Source organism: Danio rerio, chromosome 19 (genome assembly GCF_052040795.2).
Source record: "Danio rerio strain M-AB ecotype USA chromosome 19, GRCz13ab, whole genome shotgun sequence".
NCBI lineage: Eukaryota > Metazoa > Chordata > Actinopteri > Cypriniformes > Danionidae > Danio > Danio rerio.
Genome location: NC_141039.2, coordinates 35,110,001 through 35,133,548, shown reverse-complemented (window position 1 = coordinate 35,133,548; position 23,548 = coordinate 35,110,001). Strand labels below are relative to the sequence as shown.

The 23,548-nt window shown below is 34.8% G+C and overlaps 2 protein-coding genes across 22 annotated transcripts in view; both read right to left on the bottom strand.

Moving 5' to 3' along the window:
• The window catches only part of spire1a (spire-type actin nucleation factor 1a), a 98,539-nt gene extending 86,244 nt beyond the window's left edge, over positions 1–12,295 (bottom strand). For all 20 annotated transcript variants that reach the window (XR_015515972.1, XR_015515973.1, XR_015515976.1 and 17 more), the window contains exon 1: positions 11,807–12,295. Coding sequence is in view for 10 of the 20 variants with exons in the window: in XM_087294515.1 (XP_087150641.1) it covers positions 11,807–12,119 (313 nt within the window). In the remaining 10 variants the exon portion in view is untranslated. The remainder of the gene's footprint in view (positions 1–11,806) is intronic.
• Positions 12,296–15,287: 2,992 nt separating this feature from the next.
• Positions 15,288–23,548, bottom strand: part of si:ch211-215i13.3 — a 9,002-nt gene continuing 741 nt past the window's right edge. The window contains exons 2-3 of one of the 2 annotated variants that reach the window (XM_087295892.1): positions 21,658–21,767; positions 15,288–18,801 (exon numbers count right to left, since the gene is read on the bottom strand). In XM_087295892.1, coding sequence (XP_087152018.1) covers positions 18,679–18,801; positions 21,658–21,767 — 233 coding nt within the window. In that variant the 3' untranslated portion in view covers positions 15,288–18,678. Of the gene's footprint in view, positions 21,236–21,280; positions 21,768–23,548 lie in introns of both variants that reach the window. The other variant, XR_015516987.1, reaches the window with a different exon arrangement.

The window sequence follows — 23,548 nt, the reverse complement described above, 5'->3', positions numbered from 1 at the left end:
TGCGCATCCTATGCACGCTGTGCTATCCCATAATGCCCCGCGAGAGAATTCATGAATGGAAGTGAAGCGACGCAACTGACGCAGGTAGGTCATGTGACCATGACAAAATGGCGGATGTAGTACGTCCGAATTCCATTCATACTTTTCACATTCATACTGTATAGAACGTACTTTTCTAACGGCAAAGTATTACATTTAAATTCAAATACAGTACCTACTGAGTAGTAGGCGGTTTCGGACGCAGCCCATGACTAAGTTGTAGAGCAGTTTTACAATTCAGAAGATAAACAGCTGGGGAACCTGACGATAACCATTTTCAAGGTGTACCGCAGTTTGGAAAAGCAAAGGTTTTAAAACCACCTAAATTTTCTGTAATACCGTTCCTAAGGTATGTGTATGATTTTTTATTTACATTTTTTTGTTTGCTTTTTAGGACAACAGTCTCTTCAGCAGAAAAGATATCCAATGATGCCGTTTTGAATTGTAAAGAAATCTGTGTTTTTGAAACTAATGAAGAGAGCAGAACTCCAGTGTTTACCAGTGTTTCCTAGGATTTTTTCCAGCTCTGACTGCAGGCCTTTTACACAAATCTACCAACTACCTATGGCTTTATTTCAATGACAAATGGAGAAATGTCTTGAGAACAGTATTACAAGTTGAGATCGCATTTATCTAATACGAGTATCCTAATGCGCGCGCCGATTTCCTCTTCTCGTGCACAAAAAATCTTGCATGCCCCCTCAAATATAAGCTGCTCAAGAGCTGCTGCTGAAGCCCGATTTAGTGCGTTTATGTACCAAGTATTTCTCCAACATTTATAAGACATACTATAGACCTACAGAGCGGCATAATTCACTTAGCTTTAATGAGTTTTGGTGCGATTATAACCCACTATCAAAAAACAACAACAATGGCTGAATGTTTTGAATGAGAAGCTGTAATGTAGCCATGGTGGGATGAATTTTGGTGTGGCGCACTGCCATCAAAAAATGAATGAAATGAAACATTGATGGAGACAGTATTGAGTAGTTTTTAAGTACTGTAAAATACTTGCTTACACCAAAAATGTAGAAACGGTTTCGCTGTTTTGGTTGAAGCTTAGTTTTTCATGGCAAGGTTGACATTTGCATGGGATTGCTCTATTAGATTTTTAAATATTTGTGTCCAACAGCCATTAAGACTTACCAGACAAATATAAAGCTCTTTTTTCTCTTATTTGTGTGCCCCCCATCCCTCCCTAAAAATCTATTTTAAAGTTCATTTTAATAAACGAAGCAGATGCACTCCCCTATACAAATCGCCCAAAACATCCTGAAATAGGGAATTCTTCTCAAAAACCGTTATTAATAACCGTAATAACCGTAAACCGTTATTCCAACTGGTGAAATATATTTCATATCGCAATGTACAGTATGTCACTGAAAAACAAAAGGTAATGCAATGTCAAGTATTTCCATTAATGTGCAGCCCTAGTCCCTTATCACAAAAAAATCTGTTGTGATACATCGCACACAAAACTTTTTTATTGTGACAGGCCTAATCATCCCTCATATTAAATGCACGAAAAAAGTGACATTATCCGAAAGTAAGTATCAACCTTTAACAAAATGAGAGGACTAAATATCAGTTATGGCAGAAATCACTTAGACATCAATCGAAATTACCAGCCTCACAACTCACAGCAGATTTGTTTGAATTTTTAAGAATTTATCATTAAAAATCAGTTCCCACGTGCAAAAAATGAATAAAACCTTACATAAAGAACCTGACCTGCTTTCTGTTGTATTGCGATAATGGATTGCTGTTTACACACTGAAGGTGGTGGTTAATAAGATGATTGGTCAAAGTAAAAACAAATAATAATTAAATCCAGTATTTCTCAGGTGCCTCTATCAATAGTTCTTTCTCCAAAACACACCACACCTCAACATGATTCAATTCTAAAGCACAGATGACAATGGATGAGATATGTGCTCAAGTTTAACATTTGAGCAATTCCAGCAGTATGGATGTGACAAATGCAGTAAACACTTAACACATAAATACACAGAAAAAGTATGTTAACATCATATTAAAACATCTGTTTATGTCTTCCAAAACAACAAACCACAGTGTTATGGGATCAGAAAATATCAATCTGTAAACATTTTTTAGATTTTAAATAAGGAATATTATATAAAGATGAGTTATGGATGTGACCAAAAATGTATGCAAGCTTATCGGGTAGCACAGTTTTCCGGTCCTATGGTAGTATCGCTATACTACGGCTCCAAAATATTAGCTTTGCTACTGTAGATTGTGAATGATAGTATCGTCATTAAGGTCTATCTATGATACCTAATGTTGCATGTGGAAAAGTCACTAAAATGCTCACACTTTTGTGCAACAATACACTATTTTATTTTAATAGTCTGTGGAGCCCTTTAAGGTTGCAAAACTGTGTAGAATTCACACCTTTAGCCTGTTGCATGTTTTCTGATGCTTCGGTTCAAACGCACATCTAAAGTTAATTTCTGTTCCTGTCAATATGATTTATTAGCTACAACAACCGCAACAATCTCTTAAAAGAACCACTCACAAAGTGAAATTCTGAATTACTTTGGATTCTTACCTGATAAGGCTAAAAAAAAAAAACAATAGAAAAAAGCTCTTTTTGTAACGAATTTCGTTCGGTATAATTTGTTTCTTTATTTTAATGAATTTTTGTTGGTTAGATATCTATAAAATAAACAAAAAGAACTACTGCATTTTAGGTGAAGTGATGTGCAAATATTTTTTTTCAATAAGGGAATTTTGAATTCAATTGAAGTTATGAATTACAGTACAGTATCGCAATACTACTTGGTATGAGGGCTGCACGATTCTGGCTAAAATCAGAATCACAATTTTTTTTCTTAAAATCAAGATCTCAATTTTCTCGCGATTCTGTAGATGTAAAATAAAGGTTAATGTGAGTAGGCTATTATTATTGTTATTTCTTAAACATATCGTCACCTTAGAATTATAAGGTTCTATCTGACATTTTTGTCAAAAGTTATTTTGCATGGAGTATTTTGACACATAATAAATAAATAAATATATTTATAATAAATAAATGTTACACACATACGGTTTGCTATGGAATGCAAAGACTTTGAAGCTCGATATCTCAAAATCATTCAGAACGCAGATACAACCTTATAATTTCAAGGTGACGATATAGTAAAACAACAATGTTGATAATAATATTAGGCCTATGTGTAGGTCTACTGTTGGTTAAATTGCAAAATTTTGTATAGACTTGGAACGGTGGACTTGAACAGACTTTAAATATGTCCTGGTTGTTAATTCACAGTAATCATTATATCGGAATACAACTACTTATAATTTTAAAAATTGAATAATTATGTTTGAGAAATGTGCTTGTAATCTGTCATTTACAACATTATTAGAACATTTTTCATTTTTTGGCACGATTATAACCCACTATCAAAAAACAACAATGACTGAATGTTTGAAAAAAAAAATGAATGAAATGAAACATTGATGGAGACATTTTTGAGTAGTTTTTAAGAACTGTAAAATACTTGCTTACACCAAAAATGTAGAAACGGTTTCGCTGTTTTGGTTGAAGCTTAGTTTTTTCATGGCAAGGTTGACATTGGCATGGGATTGCTCAATTAGATTTTTAAATATTTGTGTCCAACAGCCATTAAGACTTACTAGACAAATATAAAGCACTTTACAACATTACTAGACCATTTTTTCACTGGTAAAATGAAACATTTGTTATTATCAGATTCCCTTTTGCATTATATAGGCTAGAGTAGTTCCACTGACCCAGTAAACATTTACTGACCCAGTAAACATTCACTTTCTGTTTGCCATGAAAGAAAAAAAATATCAAATGCTAGTCGTAATCATAACTCTAAAATGCGATTATGATCATTTAAATTATGAGCGCTCTATCAATTTTACTTTTTACTGCTGAGTGCGCTCATGTCATGCAGTCACTTTGAGTTCAGTTTGCAACAAACTGAATGTTTTTCAGAACTTTATTACCTGGTATTCACAACCTAATATGCAGGTCCTGTTCACTAAAGTAGACATCATTGGCGGGCACTTAAGCATCCTCTCGGTAGTGAATAAACAATGTGTCAGCTCATGTGTGATTTTGCATCCATAAATACATCATTGCATTAAGACAGAAAGAACATTTTTGGGTGAATTCTACCCTAAAAATACAGTTTGTGACACTTTTAACACCATCAGGAGGTGTCCACGTGGCTGAGCAATGTATATAAAACAATGTGAAGAGTTGTGTGACCGCCTTTACGCTTCTCTCTTGACCTTGAAAATATAATTGGCTAAATTGCAGAACAGCTGAGTTAAGATTGTGTGCGGGCTCAAAGCAAGATCGTGATCTTTTTTTAAATAATTGTGCAGCCCTACTTGGTATCAGGATACTTCAGCTGATAGAGTATCGTAACGTGAATTAATGCTATCGCGACAACCCTAGTTTACAGTAACAAGATACTTTGTAGAAATTCTGTGAATTAAACTGCACAACCCAAAATAAATAATTCTAATGAAAAGGATATAAAAGTTGGCCATCTATAGATAGATATCAAATTATTGATTTTATTTTACTTTACATTTTTGCATTTATAAGGAAAAAGCTTTGTTATGGATGTGACATCTCTCTGTTATGGATGACAGATGGCAAATTAGCACTTGTGTGACTTCAGTAACTCAAATATAAATATTGACAGAGACATTTCAGAGTATTTTTACAGTACTGTTAAATACAAGCCTACAAAAATAAAAATAAAAACTTAGAATGGGTTTCACACTGTAAAAAATAAACATTACTTTACAGATAATTGTCTGTATTTTGTTCCATAATTTTCCACTTTTTTCATTTTACAGTGAAAAACCTGTTGTTTTACAAATATTTTCTATGATAAAAAAATTCTACCATTAAATTAACAGTTATTAACTTTATAGTTTACAGTTATGTTTGCAGTGTTTTATGACAACAGCAATTATTTGTACCTAAACTTTGGAATATTAAAGATTTGTTAGAGATTTTATGCATAATTACATAAATTAATCTGTATAATTACATTAATAACCTGTATAATTGCAATAATAGTCCTTATAGTCAAATAAATTATCTGTATAATAACATTAATGAATTATATATTTACAGTGATAATTTGTAAAATGATAGTAATTATCTGTGTAATTGCAGTAATAATTAGTAAAATGGCAGCAATAATCTGTACAAATACAGTTAAAATCTGTAAAATTACAGTTATAACTTGTATTTATGGAACTTTTGTATTTATTTTTTTACAGATTATCTACATTTTTTATTCTGACAGTTTTTTTCCGTTATTGTACAGTAATTTTCTGGCGCCTCTGCTGCCAGAAAATTAAAGTTTTTTTTACAGAGTTTTTTTTTTTACAGTCCACTATTTTGGTGAAAAAAAAATTTTTCATGGCAAGGCTGACATTTGCATGGAATTGCTCATTCATACTTACATGGTAATCATAATCACAAAAAAAGATGTTGTTTATTAACTGTATTTGCTGAGGCTTGCATCTATAAACGGGTTTGCAGTATATTATTACCTTTAATAGAAAGGAAATTGAGCATGGAAACCCCCTCCCCCACCTCTATATTACAGAGAGAGACCCAGGGGTTCACCTCAGACAACCTTCACATGAAATATTAACTCAAAATCTATTGGAAACAGACTGAGAGGCAATTTATGCCAGTGCAGCCTGAGATACACAACATCTAGAAATGGGTTGGAATTATAATGTCTGTCTCTCAGCCCTTCCTTTAGTGGCACTAGAGGTATAATGTTACAGTGTTAAAAGAAAGAGCTTCCTTTGGGACTGGCGGAGACCCAGAGTTCACTGCTGCCGTTAATGAATGAATCCAGTGTCATTGCAACGGCCACTTTCAACAACTGAAAAATCAAATATAACTGAAGGTGCACACAGAAGTCTGAAACTGAATCTTTAATCCATCCTGACATGATAAAGGTCTTTTTCAAGAAGTTCTTTTGTCTTTTAGTGCAACTCGGATGGCATTTTCATTGTTGTATGACAACATGCGAGTGCTGTAATTTTATCTTCCTATAAAGATGAAAGGAGATCGCTGAAAATTATTCATCCTTTGCGTTCTGACCTGGTTACCTTAGAAACCTACTCGCAAGGGTGCCTGACAAAGAAGCAGGTGCAAACCCATCTGACTGGAAACAAAAATACAAATAATTTTTACAATTTAGGTTTTACTCTGTAAACAACTTGACAATTTGAAATTTAAAATAAAAGTGTTGTTAAAAAAAACGTACAATTTAAATATACAAAAAAATTAGGCTCCAATTAATTGGCCGGAGTTCGGTATCGGCCGATAATCACATGTCAGGACTCGCTGGTCTGGCCAATCTCGTGAACCGATCGCAAGTTTGTTTCCAAATTGCATTGTTTGGAAATTTTCTTAACTTTTTTTATCTATTTGCTTTATTTATTATTTTTTGTAAAGCTGTTTCAGACCATTTCATGTATGCAACATCCTTAATTTACTCTCTTAGGTAAGACGAGCAAATTAGGTAAGACTTTGCAATGGCAAAGTTATATAACACTTGAGGCATCAGAATTGGTACTCTGTATCGGCCGATCACCATGACAAGGAATCGGTACTCATTATCGGCTGCAAAAACCCTCATCGGAGCATCCCAACAAAAAAAAATTTACATTATGTACATGCTTATGCTATGTTTTTGTGTTTATGGTCACTTTGAGATGACACTATATTAATTAATTCATTTTCCTTAGCCCTTTGTCTATTAGGAGTCGCCACAGCGTAATTAACCGCCAACTATTCCAGCATGTGTTTCACGCAGCGGATGGCCTTCCAGTTGCAACCCAACACCCATAGAGAGAACATGCAAACACCACACAAGAATGCCAACTGGTCCAGTCTTCGACCTTTTTGCTGCGACAGTACTAACCACTGAGCCATTGTGCAGCCCTAGACAACACAATGCAAAACTTCTAAAGATTTAGGAAATCAATAATAGGTGGGATTAGGCATGGGATGATAACCAGTTATACCGTTCCTAAATTACATATAAAGTTTTTTTAATGTGTTTTTTATGTGTTGTAAAAAAATCTGTAAAACTAATGAAGGCAGCAGACGTCAATGATTAATTTGAATTATTCAGCTTGACATGTTTACTGTCTCAAAATAGTATAAATGTTTCCTAAAATAAAATTTATTGTATGCAATAGGGGAAATGTTGTTTTTTGTTGCTCATAAGTTTTGAATCAAACAAAATTGGCATTTTTTCAGGCTTTCCAAGCTAATCACAAGCACACTCGAAAGAAACAAGATCACGACACAAACCTTATTTAAGGCAATTCTACACATCATCATCTTCTGGATAATGATCATCTGATCATGCTGGTCTTCTGAAGTTATTCACAACTTGGTCTTGATGGCAAATTTTTTATCCAGAAATGACAGCAACTCTATGTTTACAAGTTTGTGGCCCTTTGAGTAGTTGCTGTCATTTGATGTGCGTTTGACAGGACAGACTGCACCTCGCGTTCGTTTCATACAGATTACAAAACCAAACAACTTTTGTTGTCAAGTGTAGTTAGTTAATGTAAAAGTACAGATTTCTAACTTTATTTGGATATATTTCTTATGTCTGTGAAGCAAGTATTCGCTGAGATTCCGGTGTAATTGTTGACCCCCAAACTGTCATAAAAGCAGCCGTCTGATCCGAGCTTCTCCCCAAGGGAAACGCAAGTCTACAGTGATCGATGATTGGCTCCCGTATTAGTAGGTGGGGCTTAATTTGCCATATTGACCGTTACCTATTTCTCCATTCAAAACTATACAAGTGACAAGTCTTGTGTTATAGTCTTTAAGTCATGTTATAGTCTTTAATTATACAGACTAATAGTCATTTAAGAAGGCGCAAACCCATCCAACTAAAAATATATAACGATAAATAATGTAATAAATGAGTGAATATATTTTAAAACGTTTGTTTACTCCGTAAACTAATGACATTTTGAAATGTCAAATAAAATGTTAAGAAATATGCCATGTTTTCAGGTTTTATTTATGTTTAAACAACACAATACCACAGTTTTACATTTATAAGGGTTAAGAAATCAATATTTGTTGAAATGACACTGATTATCAATCACAACAAATCAAAACGTGTTATTCCTACCAATTATCAAAAATACTTCTAAATAAATACATGACAATATTTTTATTTGAAATTTTGATAAATGTTAGCAGACCTTTACAAATATTAAGTTGTACACTAAACAAATGCTAATTATTTTACCAAACCAAGTCAAACAATTCATTTAAAAACAAGCCAGCTAATAAATTTATAATTATGTTAATGATATAGTACCATTACAGAAGAAAACACTAATAATCTCTGTGACAAATATGCTCTATATATTCTGATGCTTTGATGCAACACCTTCTGAAGACTGAGAGTGAACGCTTTATCCATCTCAGATTAACCTACATCTTTCAGTTAGGCTTATCAGGTGAGCTTGCACTTGTCATTTTTTCTAGTTAGGATGCATGCTGTTTCCTAGATTGCTGCAACTATAAATTGCTCTATGGTTTTGGCAATCACAGAAAACATAAAAGAAGACATAAACAACATAACTACCTGGAGCATGGACACAGATTCAGGTCTAAACTCACACATAACATCTCTAGCAGACTGTCAAACCATTTAATTCAGTTAAAGAGATCAGTCTTACTCATCAGGACTGAATCTGGCACCTTCACAAGTCTGATATCATTGGCCAGTCAGCGTAATTTGAACATACCCACATCTGCCCGGCCAGCAAACTTCCCAAATACAGCAGAATTCAGCAGGCATTTGTGTTACATAAGCATTTGATTTTCCTGTCCGATAAAAAGTATCTGATCTAATTACCTGCTTGACATTTGGCACTATACGCTTTCATACACAAAAAGGGCAAGACTCAAGAGACTTGTATTTTACTTCCAATCAGGGGAATAAAAGTGGATTGTTGTGTATAAACTGCATTTGATAACGGTAAAAATGATTATGATAAATATATGCAACTAATTGACACTACTAAATGTAAATCTTTATACGTAAAAGAAGCAGAAACCTACAGAAGTGTATCTTGGAAAATGCACTTCACACTAATGCACCAGCTAAATAAAAAAAATGCTCAAAAAAAACCTAATTTGTCCACTGTCAAAACCCTTGATTGGGTGATGTAAGAATTGAGACATTCATCCCAATAATTATACTTATAACTGGCAAGTCAGATTAACTCCCTAAGGAGAAACAGAGATGGAAGCCAAATCCAAAAGCCTCAGGCTAAAGAACTTAAATGAGATAATGGCAGAAAATTAAATTTTACTCCTTCTGTCTGAGAAATCTCTCTCTAAATTAATTATTATAGAACAAAAGAGAAAAGAGAGATCTATATTCAAAGTACTACACTGTTTTGTGTTTCATATGCAGTGATATGCTAAAAATGTCATTTTCAAAGGAGTTAACTTTCAATGATGATGACTTTAAGGAGGATTTTAAAAACATTTGACAAAAATAGAGGTTTTACTTAGGTGTCTGCTTCCAATTGAATTTACAAAATAATTTTATAAATCTTCAAAGCATATAAATTGCAATTTAAGGACCTATTTTTTATGTAAAACGAAACAACACTTATTCTGACGTGAATTTACTTAAATTGAGGTAAAGTTGATTTTATATTTTCACTTTTAGACTTTCTACTTATCATTTCGGAAAAGTATAACTAGGCATGAGACGATTACCGTTTTCAAGGTATAGCGGGGTTTGGAAAAATCAAGGTTTTAAAACTTTTCTGGTTTAGATAATTTTCTGCAATACCGTTCCTAAGGTATGTGTACAATTTTTCTTTTTTTTTTATGACAACAGTATCTCCAGCAGAAAAGATATCCAAAGCTGCTGTTTTAAATTGTAAAAAAAAATAAAAAAAAAAAAAAAAATCACAAAAACAAATGAAGACAGCAAAAGTTAATAATTAATTTAGCCTGACATGTTTACTGTTCCAAAAAAATATTTTAAATGTTTCTCAAAATGAAATATACTGTGTTCAAAGGGGAAAAAGTTCTTGTTTTTAATCCAGACATTTAAAAAGAACTTATTTTATAGCAGTAATCACAATACCGTGAAACCGTGATATTTTGATCCATTGTTATCGTACCGTCAGAATCTTATACCGGCCCATGCCTAGTTCTAACTAGGGAAATCATAATAGCAGCCAAAGACGGCACGGCGGTGCAGTGGTTAACATGTCGCCTCAAAATATAGCAAAAAGATTGCTGGTTTGAATCTCAGGTGGGTCAGTTGGCATGTCTGTGTGGAGTTTCAATTTCTCCCCATATTGGTGTGAGTTTCCTCCGGGTAAAACATATGCTGATAAGTTGGCGGTTCATTCCGCTGCGGTCACCCCAGATGAATTAAGTGACTAAGCCGACGGAAAATGAATGAATGTATAATAGCAGCCAATGACTATCAAAGTAGAACATTGCTAATGTTGTTTACAGTCATTTTAACTTCAAAGACACTAGGAAATGCACTTGCCACTTTATACGCATGGACATTAAATTGTATGCCTTTCTGACCAACATTTTATTCACTTTTAAACTTAAAAGCTGCTAGAAAATGCACTTGCCACTTTATACGCACTTCTATTGTATTGTGACTACCTTTATCATTGTTGCCATTTTACCTTTTTATCTCTAATTACTGTTGTTTTAGACAAGCAGGACTGGGCTGAAGGGAAGGGCAAACGTAAATTTTGACAAGTTTTGGACAATGACAATTAAGATTCTGATTCTAAATGCAAATTTAGACCTAATATTCAAATTAGCAAGAAAAACAATATAAGGACCTTTAAATGAAGGAATGCGTGAATATAGAACCGACTTTACCTCAATCTTACTTAAATATGTGCTGTTATGTTATATTGAGGCATTTTAGTCAACATATTGGGCATTTTAGTCAACATCTGCCATATTTCATGGTAAAAACACATAAGTTATTTTTTCTCAGAAAAAAAGCTATCAGGATGCAATTTGATGCATGAAAAAATATTCATTTTAAACGTTGATTATTTCTTATTTTTATTCCATTTTTTATTATTTTAATGTCTGAAATACCCATTTACTTCAATTCATCCTCGTTAAATGTAATCATGGGAGCATTGTGTATTAAAAACAGCATACAAACATGCCTAAATGATGAATCTAGACAGTAAGTATGCATGATCTCACACAAATACAAGGCCAAAGAGCAGGTCCCTATTGTTGGCCTCATGACTGAAGGTGCTTATGGATGAATCCATCACATGGCCCTATTGTTTACAACGGCACGATGGTCTCCACGGCACAACCGGTATTTCGGACAGCAAACGGTCTGTAAACGGTAATGCAATGAATAAAGGTCCAGGAACCACGAGATGCTAATATAATAAAAGCAAACGTAGAAAGTATAAATTAAATTCTCGTGTTTTAAGACATCCTCGGATAAAGCGCCTAAAAATAATGCATGTGAGGCTAGAACTGAGGTGTGTGGGCGTCCGTACATGTTTCTAAATATAAAATGGCTTCCGTTAATCATAAAAACAACGTTTATGTTTTGGATGTCAGAGTAATGCAGATGTAAATAACCCGTCTCAGATGCCAGGCTTCATGCTGCGCCATTTACTGCGCATTTACTTCTCGCGTAAACATCCCGGTTACCTGGATTGCTCGGCTGATATAATTTCACATTCCCGTCCTTCCGGATCCTCACATCTCCAGGACCCGCAATCCGTCCAGGTGGACTCACGCCTGTCTCTTTCCGCCTGTGTTTTTGCGTTAACCACCTGCAGCACTGATAACACACGGCCCAGGCTTGCTCCTCGTTGATCGGTTGACTGTACAGTGTTAAAATCTCCTCCAAGCACAATTCCTCTTCCCCGTCCGTACAATCCATAGCGATGTCTTCAGGTCGCGCTCCATCTCCGGGATCCTGGAGAGCCGACGGTGAGATTAACATTCCTCCGTCAGTCATTCTTGGTCTCCGGGCTTCCCGAGAGCGGGACTGACTGTGCGTTTGGGTGAAAAAGAGACAGAAACAGTATGTTTACGTTAGTTCTGTCATCGAGAAACACCGTATGCGTGTCCACCTCTGCCGCCTGTGTGTCGATACTTCTGACTGAGCGCGGACTGTGAGCGGTTGCTGCTGCTGCTGTTGGACTGCCGGAGGCGCTCATATGACTTTTCCGCATGGTCTCAGAGTCAGTCAGTCCTCTGCCATGGAATTAAAACCACGATTAAATGATTTTTTTTTTTATTAATTTAAAATTCTTATCAATTTAAAAAGTAAGTAAAATTGAAACTAGTAAGGAACATAGAATAATATACAGTGCACACCCCATAAGTAAACACACCCCGTTTTAAAAAAAGAATATTTTTATTAATTCATTTTCCTTATTCATCAGGGATCATCACAGCGCAATGAACCGCCAATTTATCCTGCATATGTTTTACACAGCGTATGCACTTCCAGCTGCAACACAGTACTGGGAAACACCCATGCACTCTTTCACACACGTACACTATGGCTAATTTAGTTTATTCAATTCAGCTTTAGCCAGGGCTCAACAATAAGGACTGCCCGATGGCCCGGGGCAAGCGTGTGAGATGCTCTGGACAGTAGACAGGATCGTTACTGGCCCGATAGGGCCTCTAATGCCCTGTCACTAAAGTTTAATTTGCCTGTGACTATTTGTCAATTGCGTGCAAATACAGTCAGAATAGAGAAACCTGTGTTTTTAAGCCTTCAAATGCTACCTTCTCGGTTCCTCTTATCTGATTAGATGTTGTGAGCATGTTATTTTTTTCCGTAACAATCAGTACAGCTAAGAGACAGCAACATGGCGGCAACATCAAGTAATCATGCTAAAGGAAAACATTTGTCTCTAACGTCTTGGAAGCAGACATTTACGAGGGTATACCACGACTAAAAAAATGAAGTGATGTTTTGTACAGTTTGCTGTTAGTTTGGCAGGTCAGTCATCTTTTGGTTTTGCAAAAAAATACCTGCACATTTTGCTATTTTGTTTGCAAAACAACTATTTTGAAATATTTAAATTCTAGATTTACAAACAATTTGACTTTTTTTTTATTTGTGGCTTAGAAATAGCTATTCACTTTTTTTGGTGGGGCCAGTGACAATATTGGCAGGGCAAGTAAAAATCTGAACCACTGGTCCGATTGGGCCAGTAGAAAAAAATCCTTAGCGTTGAACCCTGCCTTTAGCGCATGTCTTTGGACTGTGGGGAAAACTCAAACACGGGGAGAACAAGCCAACTGACCCAGCCAGGACTCGAACCAGCGACCTTCTTGCTATGAGACGACAGTGCTAACCACTGAGCCATCATGTCACCCATATGCTTATCCATTTGGGTAATATATTTTGGTGCATTTGAGCAAAACAGATTTATCAAACAGTTAAGTTTATTAAAAATAATATTTTAGTCACCAAACATCTTTAGAAATAGAAAGTTGATGCATTTAAATCCATGCGAAATATTGCAAAAAAAAATTACAAACTACAAAATTTAAGTTTGGGCGTCATGAAGGCGCAGTGGGTAGCACAATCGCCTCATAGCAAGAAGGTCGCTGGTTCGAGCCTCGGATGCTCTGGTTTCCCCCACCGTCTAGACATGCGGTGCAGGAGAAAAGAGTACGCTAAATTGGCCGTAGTGTGTGTGAAGAGTGTGTGTATGAAGAGTGTGTGTATGGGTGTTTCCACTGTTCAGTGTGAGGTTGAAGATGAAAGGGCATCTGTTGCGTAAAACTTGCTGGATAAGTTGGCGATCCATTCCAATGTGGCGACCCCTGATTATTAAAGGGACTAAGCCGAAAAGAAAATAAATGAATCAGTGAAAATTTCAATTTCAATTTTGAAGAGGAAAAGAACTGAAATCCCATGAAGCAATGTAAAAGCTGTTGAGTGTAATGTAAATATATATATATATATATATATATATATATATATATATATATATATATATATATATATATATATATATATATATATATATATATATATATATATATATATATATATATATATATATATATATATATATATATATATATATATATATATATATAGGTGAAGTCAGAATTATTAGCCCCCCTGAATTATTAGCGCCCTTGTTTATTTTTTTCCCCATTTTCTGTTTAATGGAGGGAAGATTGTTTCAGCACATTTCCAAGCATAATAATTTTAAAAACTTATTTCTAACAACTGATTTATTTTATCTTTGCCATGATGACAGTAAATAATATTTTATTTGATATTTTTCAAGACACTTCTATACAGCTTAAAGTGACATTTAAAGGCTTAACTAGGTTAATAAGGTGAAATAGGCAGGTTAGTAATTAGTCAAGTTATTGTATAGCGATGGTTTGTTCTGTAGATTATTATAAAAAAAAATTTGATTTTTTTTACTTTGATTTTGATTTTTACGTCTGATAATAATTTTCCTTCTGGAGAAAGTCTAATTTGTTTTAGTTTGGCTTTGATAAAAGCAGTTTTTAATTTTTTAAAAAACATTTTAAGGTCAATATTATTAGCCCCTTACTGTCATCATGGCAAAGATAAAATAAATCAGTTATTAAAACTATTATGTTTAGAAATGTGTTGAAAAAAATCTTCTCTCCGTTAAACAGAAATTGGGGGAAAAAATAAACAGAGTGCTAATAACTCAGGGGGGCTAATAATTCTGACTTCAACTGTGTATATGTATATATATTCATTCATTTTCCTTTGGCTTACTCCCTGATTAATCAGGTGTTGCCACAGCAGAATAAACCTCCCATTACTCTGGCATATGTTTTGAATGAATGTCCTTCCAGCTACAACCCAGTACCATCTCGAGAAACACCCATACACTCTTATTCACACACACACACTCATACACTATACGGCCAATTTAGTTCATCCAATTCACTTAGTAGTTTTTAAAAACTATTAATAGAGGTTTTTACATTGCGCCATTTTGCTATAAATTACATAAACTCAAAACTGTGAAAAATAAAATACTCAGGGAGAATTACTATTTGCAATTGCAAAGTTTATAACTTTAAATTTAAACTTGCAGAAAAATATGAATAGTGAGATTAATTTATTGCTCCAAAAAAAGACAAGAAGAATGTAAAAACACAATCCACTTTTAGAATTGTTTATTCTTTCACAGCTTCCATGCTGTTCATTGACAACACAAACAACTAGTGATCATCTCAGTCATCTTAAATGTTGTTGTTTTTGTTTTGTTTTTTGCAATATAATAAATAATGGACATAGTTAATCCAGTACAATTATATTAGACATTTAAAAGTAAATGCAAAGCCCTTTAACCAATGGTTTGTTTGCCTGAGCAAAAGCAAAATAATAATGCTGAAAAGAAAACGTTATGGTAAATCTTAACCTCAGTTTAGATGAAAATTTTATTCAAATTCTGACTGTAACATTTAAATTTTATCCCACAATGTAAAATTGTAAATTGAATGCAAATTGTGAGGCCAGTGGGCTGTGCCAGCAAAAAGAAAGAGGAATAAACCAACAGGCTTTGCACAAGCAGCCTGTTCCAAATACAGACTGGGATTTAGATTTCAATTAAACCTGATTCATAGATAATTACTGCATTCCCTTTCATAAAACTTTAACTAAACTAAAGCATAAACTAAATTGCAGAATCCACATCCATATAACATGACACAAATTAGGTAAACCTATTTTCTTTTTAGTTATTGGTTTCATAGATTTCACGTGAAGACTGCAAACAAATAATGAAAATTAATTTGCTAATAAGACTGATTTCTAATTAGATTTTCACTCATGCTCATGAACTGTTAATTATCAAATAATGTAATGCAATCAAACAACGTGACTTGTTTAATTTTAACACATAACATAAGCATGAGATTTCAAAAAACGAACTATACAATATTAATAATAAAAATAATTTGAAAAATGAAAAATAGTTTAAAACTGATTTCATATTTAGTGCATAAAACTAAGCATATCGCTATCCCTTAGAGCATAGGAGTCAAACTCAGTTCCAAAAGGGCCGCAGCTCTGCACAGTTTAGTTCCAACCCTAATTAAACACACCTTATCAAACTTATTGAGTCCTTCAGGCTTGTTTGAAACCTACAGGTAAGTGTGTTGGAGCAGGGTTGGAACTAAACTGTGCAGGGCTTCGGCCCTTCAGGAATTGAGTTTGACACCCCTGCCTTAGAGAGATGGCTGTAACACTTTCCACTTTCAAAATAAATGTATTGTATTACGTTGTGGGAATTTAGATGTTTGTAATGCTATTTGCTGTTTTAAATGTGCAATATGTTAACTATTTTGAATTTCATTTGATTAAAGGATGGCATAAAGATGATTTTGAAGTGATAAAGTTATAGGAAAATCTGAGAAAAGAACGCTAGAACTCAACCCATAATGTTACGTACTTTATAGGGATAAGTTCAATATGTCTAATCAGCTTGCTTGTGTTTGTATTTCTGTCCGTAAACCTTGTCAATACTTTGGTAATGCAAAATATGGATCTGAAAATAAATCCTGCATTCAATGTCTAATTTTTAAAACATGTTGTCCTTTATGTTTATCCACAGCAGAATTTTAAACTGTTTATGCAATTTAAGATGAACTGCTCCATCTAGTGGTACCAGTAATTCTGCAGCACTTGATGGTACAAAACTCTTTTTTAGGCCTTATTTTCTTAGGAATGCAAATGATTTATAATATGTAAGGAATAATCCATGATGGGCTGTTGAAATATTAATAAATAATGCATATCCATAGTGGTGTTACATCTCAGGTGTGCCTTATTTTCTGGGTCAATTACAGTTTGACTATTAGAACACCTAAATACTTTCTATGATGTATTTCTGCATAAGACTGTTCTTTTTGTACATCTAAAGTATTTGTTTTGTTGTGGCTTGATTAAAATTATTGCACACATTAGAACGTTCATCAGCCAGTCAGTATCAATCATTCAACAGGGCCCCATAGTATAGAAAAATTAATGGTCTCTGATACTGAATTTTTTTAATATTTCCCAAATGATGTTTAACAGAGCAATGAAAATTTCACAGTATGTCTGATAATATCAGATATTAGGACATTAAGTCTTATTTGTTTTATTTTGGCTAGAATAAAAGCAGTTTTTAATTTTTTTAAAAACTATTTTAAGGTCAAAATTATTTGCCCCTTTAAGCTATATTTTTTCCCAGATAGCCAACAGAACAAACCATCTTTATACAATAACTATAAATATATTTAGACACACACACACACACACAAAATAGCTAGTTGCCTATGATTTTTTATGTGTGTGATGTGCTAAAATGAAAGGTAGGAAAAATAAAAGCTATATAAAATATTTATAAAATAATAAAAAGATTGAAATGTAAAAAAATACACAAATACAAAAACAAATATTGTTAAATACTAACATTTAAATAAAAACTCATTTATCTTAGTATTAAAACAATATTATAAGTAATAGCTATCTCAGGGAAACCACAATTACACTTATTATAATATATAGCTCTAGCATTTAACAAAGGAGCTTCTAGAACCTCCCCCAGTTCAGTGCTGGATTCGGCTAAAAACTCCTCAAAAAAGGAGCAGCTCCAACCATAATAGAAGAAGCCGTGGATTATGAGCCACAACCAGTAAGTATTTTTATCTGTTCAAATTGATGTATTACCTTCAAAGTTTCTAGCACTAACGGTATGTTGTAGCAAGGACGTAAACAAGGATGTAAACAATGGTAAATGCTGTTCGGCACCGCTAACAATTAAGCTACAAATTCATATTTCTCGGTCAAACCCCTGTAAACACTCACAATCTTCATCCAGCGCTGCAGTGTCTCTCTATGCAGCCGCTTTCCATGCGTTCTACATCTCAAATAACAAGCTTGCAATAGATATGTGAACATTTCATATTACTCACAAAAAGTACAAAGAAGGTGCTTGTAGGGGCGTGACAAGGTATCAATCCGCAACTTACAGGACATTATGTTAGCTGACTAATAAGAGCCTCTTGAGGGTGGGCCTTTCAGAGGAACTAGGAAATATGATAGTCGTCTTCATGTTAGCTGAGTAGCAGTATATAATTAAATTAAGATGAAAAAAAAGTGAATTTCTACAAATGAAGCATGAGCACACAATGCTTTGCATCTTGTAAACACAACCAAGCCTTAAAAATACACTCTGGACAACCTCTTTAAAATGCATAATGCAAATACTTAATGTGTAAAATGCATATTTAAGTCTGCCATTATAATAACAAGTAGTTAATTTTTTTGGCTATAGGAGCCTGTTTTTTTAAAAATCAATGCTATCAGCACAGTGTAATTCTAAAAGCTATTATTAATTAACTGGTATGAGGATTTCTAGGTGTCACTGTAGCCTATAATCTATATTTGCCATGCTAATGATCAGATGCATCTAACATCTAAGCACATATTATTGAGATGACATGCTCTAATTTCTCTCTGCAGCTTGTGATGTCTTAAATAGCCCATAATTCTCCTCTGGGTTTCAGAGTGTATCCTCCGCGTCAGATTCTTTCCTCCATGGTTTCCTTGGGTGAGATGTGTTTGATGAAACCCCCTCTGAATGAGCTGTTCCCTCCTTCTGTGTTGTGCTCTTTGAGTCACTAATCTGCTGGCAAACACAAACAAGCTGTCACCATTTCAAAGGAAAAACAGGACCTATTATGGCCCCTTTTATAAAATGTCAAATAAATCTCTGGGGTGTCCTCTGAAAGTGTCTGTGAGGTTTTAGCTTCATATTGAAAAATCCATCAGACCATTAATATATTTTGTCAACTTTTGAGCCTAATTGGCTGTGAGGAAAAACATGGGAAAACTACTTTTTTGGCTTGTCCCTTTAAATACAAATGAGGTACTGCTTTCCAGGAGAGGGTGGAGCGTCTAAATCTGGTTCTGACACTCCAGAAACAACAAAACAAGTTAATCTCACAAAGCCAGAAATTAGCAGTAACAGATTAAGATCATGTTCACGTGGTGAAAACTCCAAAATGCACTGTGATACATGTTAAGGTCATGCCAAACCAACAGGTGGCGATAAAAGACTTTAATGCTGGGTTCACACTTAACTCAGAATAAAGTATTTGTGCGTGAATAAATTGCATACAAGTCAATGCAGACATAAGAACAGAGGCGAATTGATGACTATCCTGCATTGCGAATGACGTAGAATATGTGACATGAACATGTGGAATTTGCCTCAATCACATCTTCCACGTTTGGTGTGAACCCAGCAGTGCTGGCCAATCAGAAAGGAGTTAAAAACATGCATGCTGATGTCATGAGGCAAAAACTCAGATTGTAGTGTCCACATGACCACATTATACCCAGAGACACAGAAGACGTGAATGAGGCAAATTCTGCACATTCTCAGCAAATGTATGCCGTATTCACATTGTTCAATCGAGGGATGGTAATCCGCCTCTGAACTCACATTTGAATTGACTTGAATGTAATTCGCTTGTTAAGTGTGATCTCACGCAAAGCGGCTTCTAGGTCCAAGTGCTCTCTTAAACTGTATGGTGAGACTCATCAAAAAGTAATAATAAACGTTTACAAAGTGCTTTAATACTTCACTATTGCAATAGACAGTTGAAGTCAGAATTATTACACCCAACTTGATGTTTAACAGAGCAAGGAAATTTTCACAGTATGTCTGATAATATGTTTACTTCTAGAGAAAGTCTTATTTGTTTTATTTCAGCTAGAATAAAAGCAGTTATTATTTTTTTATTAAACATTTAAGGTAAAATATCTTAGCCCCTTTAAGCCATATTTTGAGCTATTAAAAATTACTTTAATGTATGATATGACTAAAAATTAATTGGCCATAAATGAATATTTTCTCAGTTCAAAGGAGTTGCGGCTTAAACCCGGAAACAGTATTCCATATGTCACGACTTCGTCACCTTAAAATGATACGGTTCTATCTGAGTTCTGAATGATTTTGAGATATTGAGCTTCAAAGTTTTTGCATTCCATAGCAAACAGTATGTGTGTAACATTTAATTTTAAATAAAAACTCTTAAAAAGCAAACAACTTATAAAAAACATCCCAAAATGTAAATAAGTTGTCATTCAATAAGAACATGTCAATAACTCAATTTTGACAAAACTATCAAATAGAACCTTATAATTCTAAGGTGACGACTTAACAAGCGGATTTATTTAAAATACACTTAATTCCCCATTTAGTGTGAACTCAGCCATCATAGCCTCCTGTTGGTTCGGCATGCCCATAAGACGTGTTTTTGTATTTTCATGTGGACAGAGGTTTTTTTTTTTATTGTAAGTGGGAAAAACTTAAAATAAAATACCTTTGTACTTGTGAACATCCCTCCTGATGTCATCTGATAGCCTACTGTGTTTTCGTGTGGACAAACAGACAAACCGTGTAGAAAAAAACCTGTGTTTGTGTGGCTTAAAGACTTAAGCTGCGGTCACAGTAGTTTAAGTATGCAAAATTATGTTGAATTGGTGAAGTCACGGTTCCAGTATTCATGTTTACACTCCATATATGTCTAAATATTAGGAATTTTTAAGGATTTAAGAATCTGATGATTGTTAATTGTGAAAAGGGTCTATGAGATTATAGCTGCTAGCCATATGTGCCTAGAAAATAGCAACTTTTCATTTTCTGTTGATCTTAGCACACAATGTAACTAAGAGTTAAGCTTTAAAGAAGAAAATTATCAAAACCCTTTTTGAAATTTTAGAGCGAGATGCTAATGGTCCAATCTGATTCAATGATTTATGCTAAGCTAACATAAAAGTGCTCTCCCCATACCCAAAAAATTGGTTGAATAGATTTAAAAAGATTGAGCTCATTTAAAAAAAAAAAAAAAAAAAAGTGAATTGTTCTTTCAAACTTGGAAAAAATCTGATTTCTATAATATATCCTCTTTATCCCTACTATAAAAAATAAAACTATTAGAAACCACCACAGAAGATTCTAATAATATATACTACATAATATATACATAACTGCAGGTGTCCTGAGTTCGAGAAACCTTTCTCAATCCATCTCATACTGTCCATTTATTGTCCTGTCGGAAAGGCAAAATTACCAAAATAAATATTAAAAAAAGTACAAACCATCCCATGTTAGCCAATAAAATCAACACATTTTAATGGTCTCTGCTGTGATTTTGCACATATTTCATTAGGATTTATTGTTTTTAACGTGCTAATATGCAAATACTGTAGATGGCAAAAACCTACCAACAGAGACCCACAGGACAGCTTCCTTTAAAATCAGTATAATTTCCCTCATATCTGCTAAAGCCATTGCAAATTCCATGATGGTTTCTAAAGTTTTTTCAGCAGGGATGTTATTCAGACATTGGCCCAGCTGTTAGCAAAGCCTCTATTAGCAAAACCCTGATGTTTAAAGCATTAAGCAGCTGAGACTTTTGAATGTGTCATGTTTCCTGAATATGTGCCAGGTTTATTATTCAGTGACTCACACCTCATGACTGCAGGATGCTCTTTGATGGTTCGTGCAGGTGCTGGAAATCTGCTTCACACATTGAGTTCCTGCATTAACCATCCGTCTGCCTCTGACCTCCAATCCTCTACCTGAGGAGATGACAATCTTATTTCACAATGGGCAGATAACAGTATTCAAAGCATATTGGGATAATTGAAGCTTCTTAAAGGCCCATTCACACCAAGGATGATGGTAAAAATTCGATGATGATTGATTAAAAACATTGACTAGTCAGAATCAACACTGCGTTTTATTTAGAAATCATCAGCATCATTAACCAAAAGATGACAGTGGCCATACCTGGGATGTTTTAACCCACTTTTCTATGTCTATGGATTTAATGATGCATGATATTACAAATGGATGTCCTCTGAAATATAACCATTTAAAGTGATAGTTCCCTCAAAAAAATAACTTTATTCATTCTGAAGTGGTTCCAAGTCTTTGAGTTTGTTTTTTTTCTGTTGAACCTACACTCACTGGCCACTTTATTAGGTACATCTTACTAGTGCCAGGTTGGACCCACTTTTGCCTTCAGAGCTGCCATAATCCTTCGTGGTAAACATTCAACAACTGGAAATATTCCTGAGAGATTTTGGTCCATATTGACATGATACCATCACACAGTTGCTTCAGATTTGTTGGCTGCACTTCCATGATGCAAATCTCCCACTACATGTCCCACTACATGTCACAGGTGCTCTATTGGATTGAGTTATGGTGACTGTGGAGGCCATTTGAGTACAGTAAACTCATTCTCATCTTCAAGAAACCAGTCTGAGATGATTCTGGCTTTATGAGATGGCGCATTATTCTAAAGTAGCCATCAGAAGATGGGTACACTGTGATCATAAAGGGATGGACATGGTCAGCACCACACTCAGGTGGGTGATGTTGACATAATGCTCAGTTGGTACTAATGGGACCAAAGTGTGCCAAAAAATATCCCCCACACACAACATTACATCACCACCAGCAGCCTGAACCATTGATACAAGGCAAGATGGATCCATGCTTTCATGTTGTTGGCGCCAAATTTCGACCCTGCCATCTGAAAGTCGCAGCAGAAATCAAGACTCATCAGAGCAGGCAACGTTTCTCCAATCATCTATCGTCCAATAGTGGTGAGCCTCTGATTATTGTAGCCTCAGTTCCTGTCCTTAGCTGACAGGAGGAGGGGCACTTGGTGTGGTCTTCTGCTGCTGTGGCTCATCCACCTCCAAGGCACCAAAACCAAGGTTTGACGTATTGTGCATTCAGAGATGTTAGGCACCTATTGTCTGAGAGTAACGTAATTTCGATTCTCTATATGTCCTGTACATGTGCTTGAATTGACAATAAAGCTGACTTTGACTTTTGACTTTGGCTCTTCTGCAACCCTCGGTTGTAACGAGTGCTTATTTGAGCTACTGTTGCCTTTCTATCAGCTCAAACCAGTCTGGCCATTCTCCTCTGACCTCTGGCATCAACAAGACATTTGTGCCCACAGAACTGCCACTCGCTGGATATTTTCTCTTTTTCTTACCATTTTCTGTAAACCCTGGAGATGGTTGGCCATTAAAATCTCAGTAGATCAGCAGTTCCTAAAATACTCAAACCAGCCTGTCAGGCACCAACAACCATGCCACATTCAAAGTCAATAAAATCACCTTTCTTCCCCATTCTGATGCTTGCTTTGAAATGCAGCAGAGCGTCTTAAACATGTCTAAATGCTGCCATGTGATTGGCTGATTAGAAATTTGCGTTAACAAGCAGTTGGACAGGTATACCTAATAAAGTGGCCGGTGGGTGTACAACAAGATATTTTGACTAATGTTGCAAACCAGCAGACAAAACACTTTTTTAGCATGACCACATGAAAAAATACTAT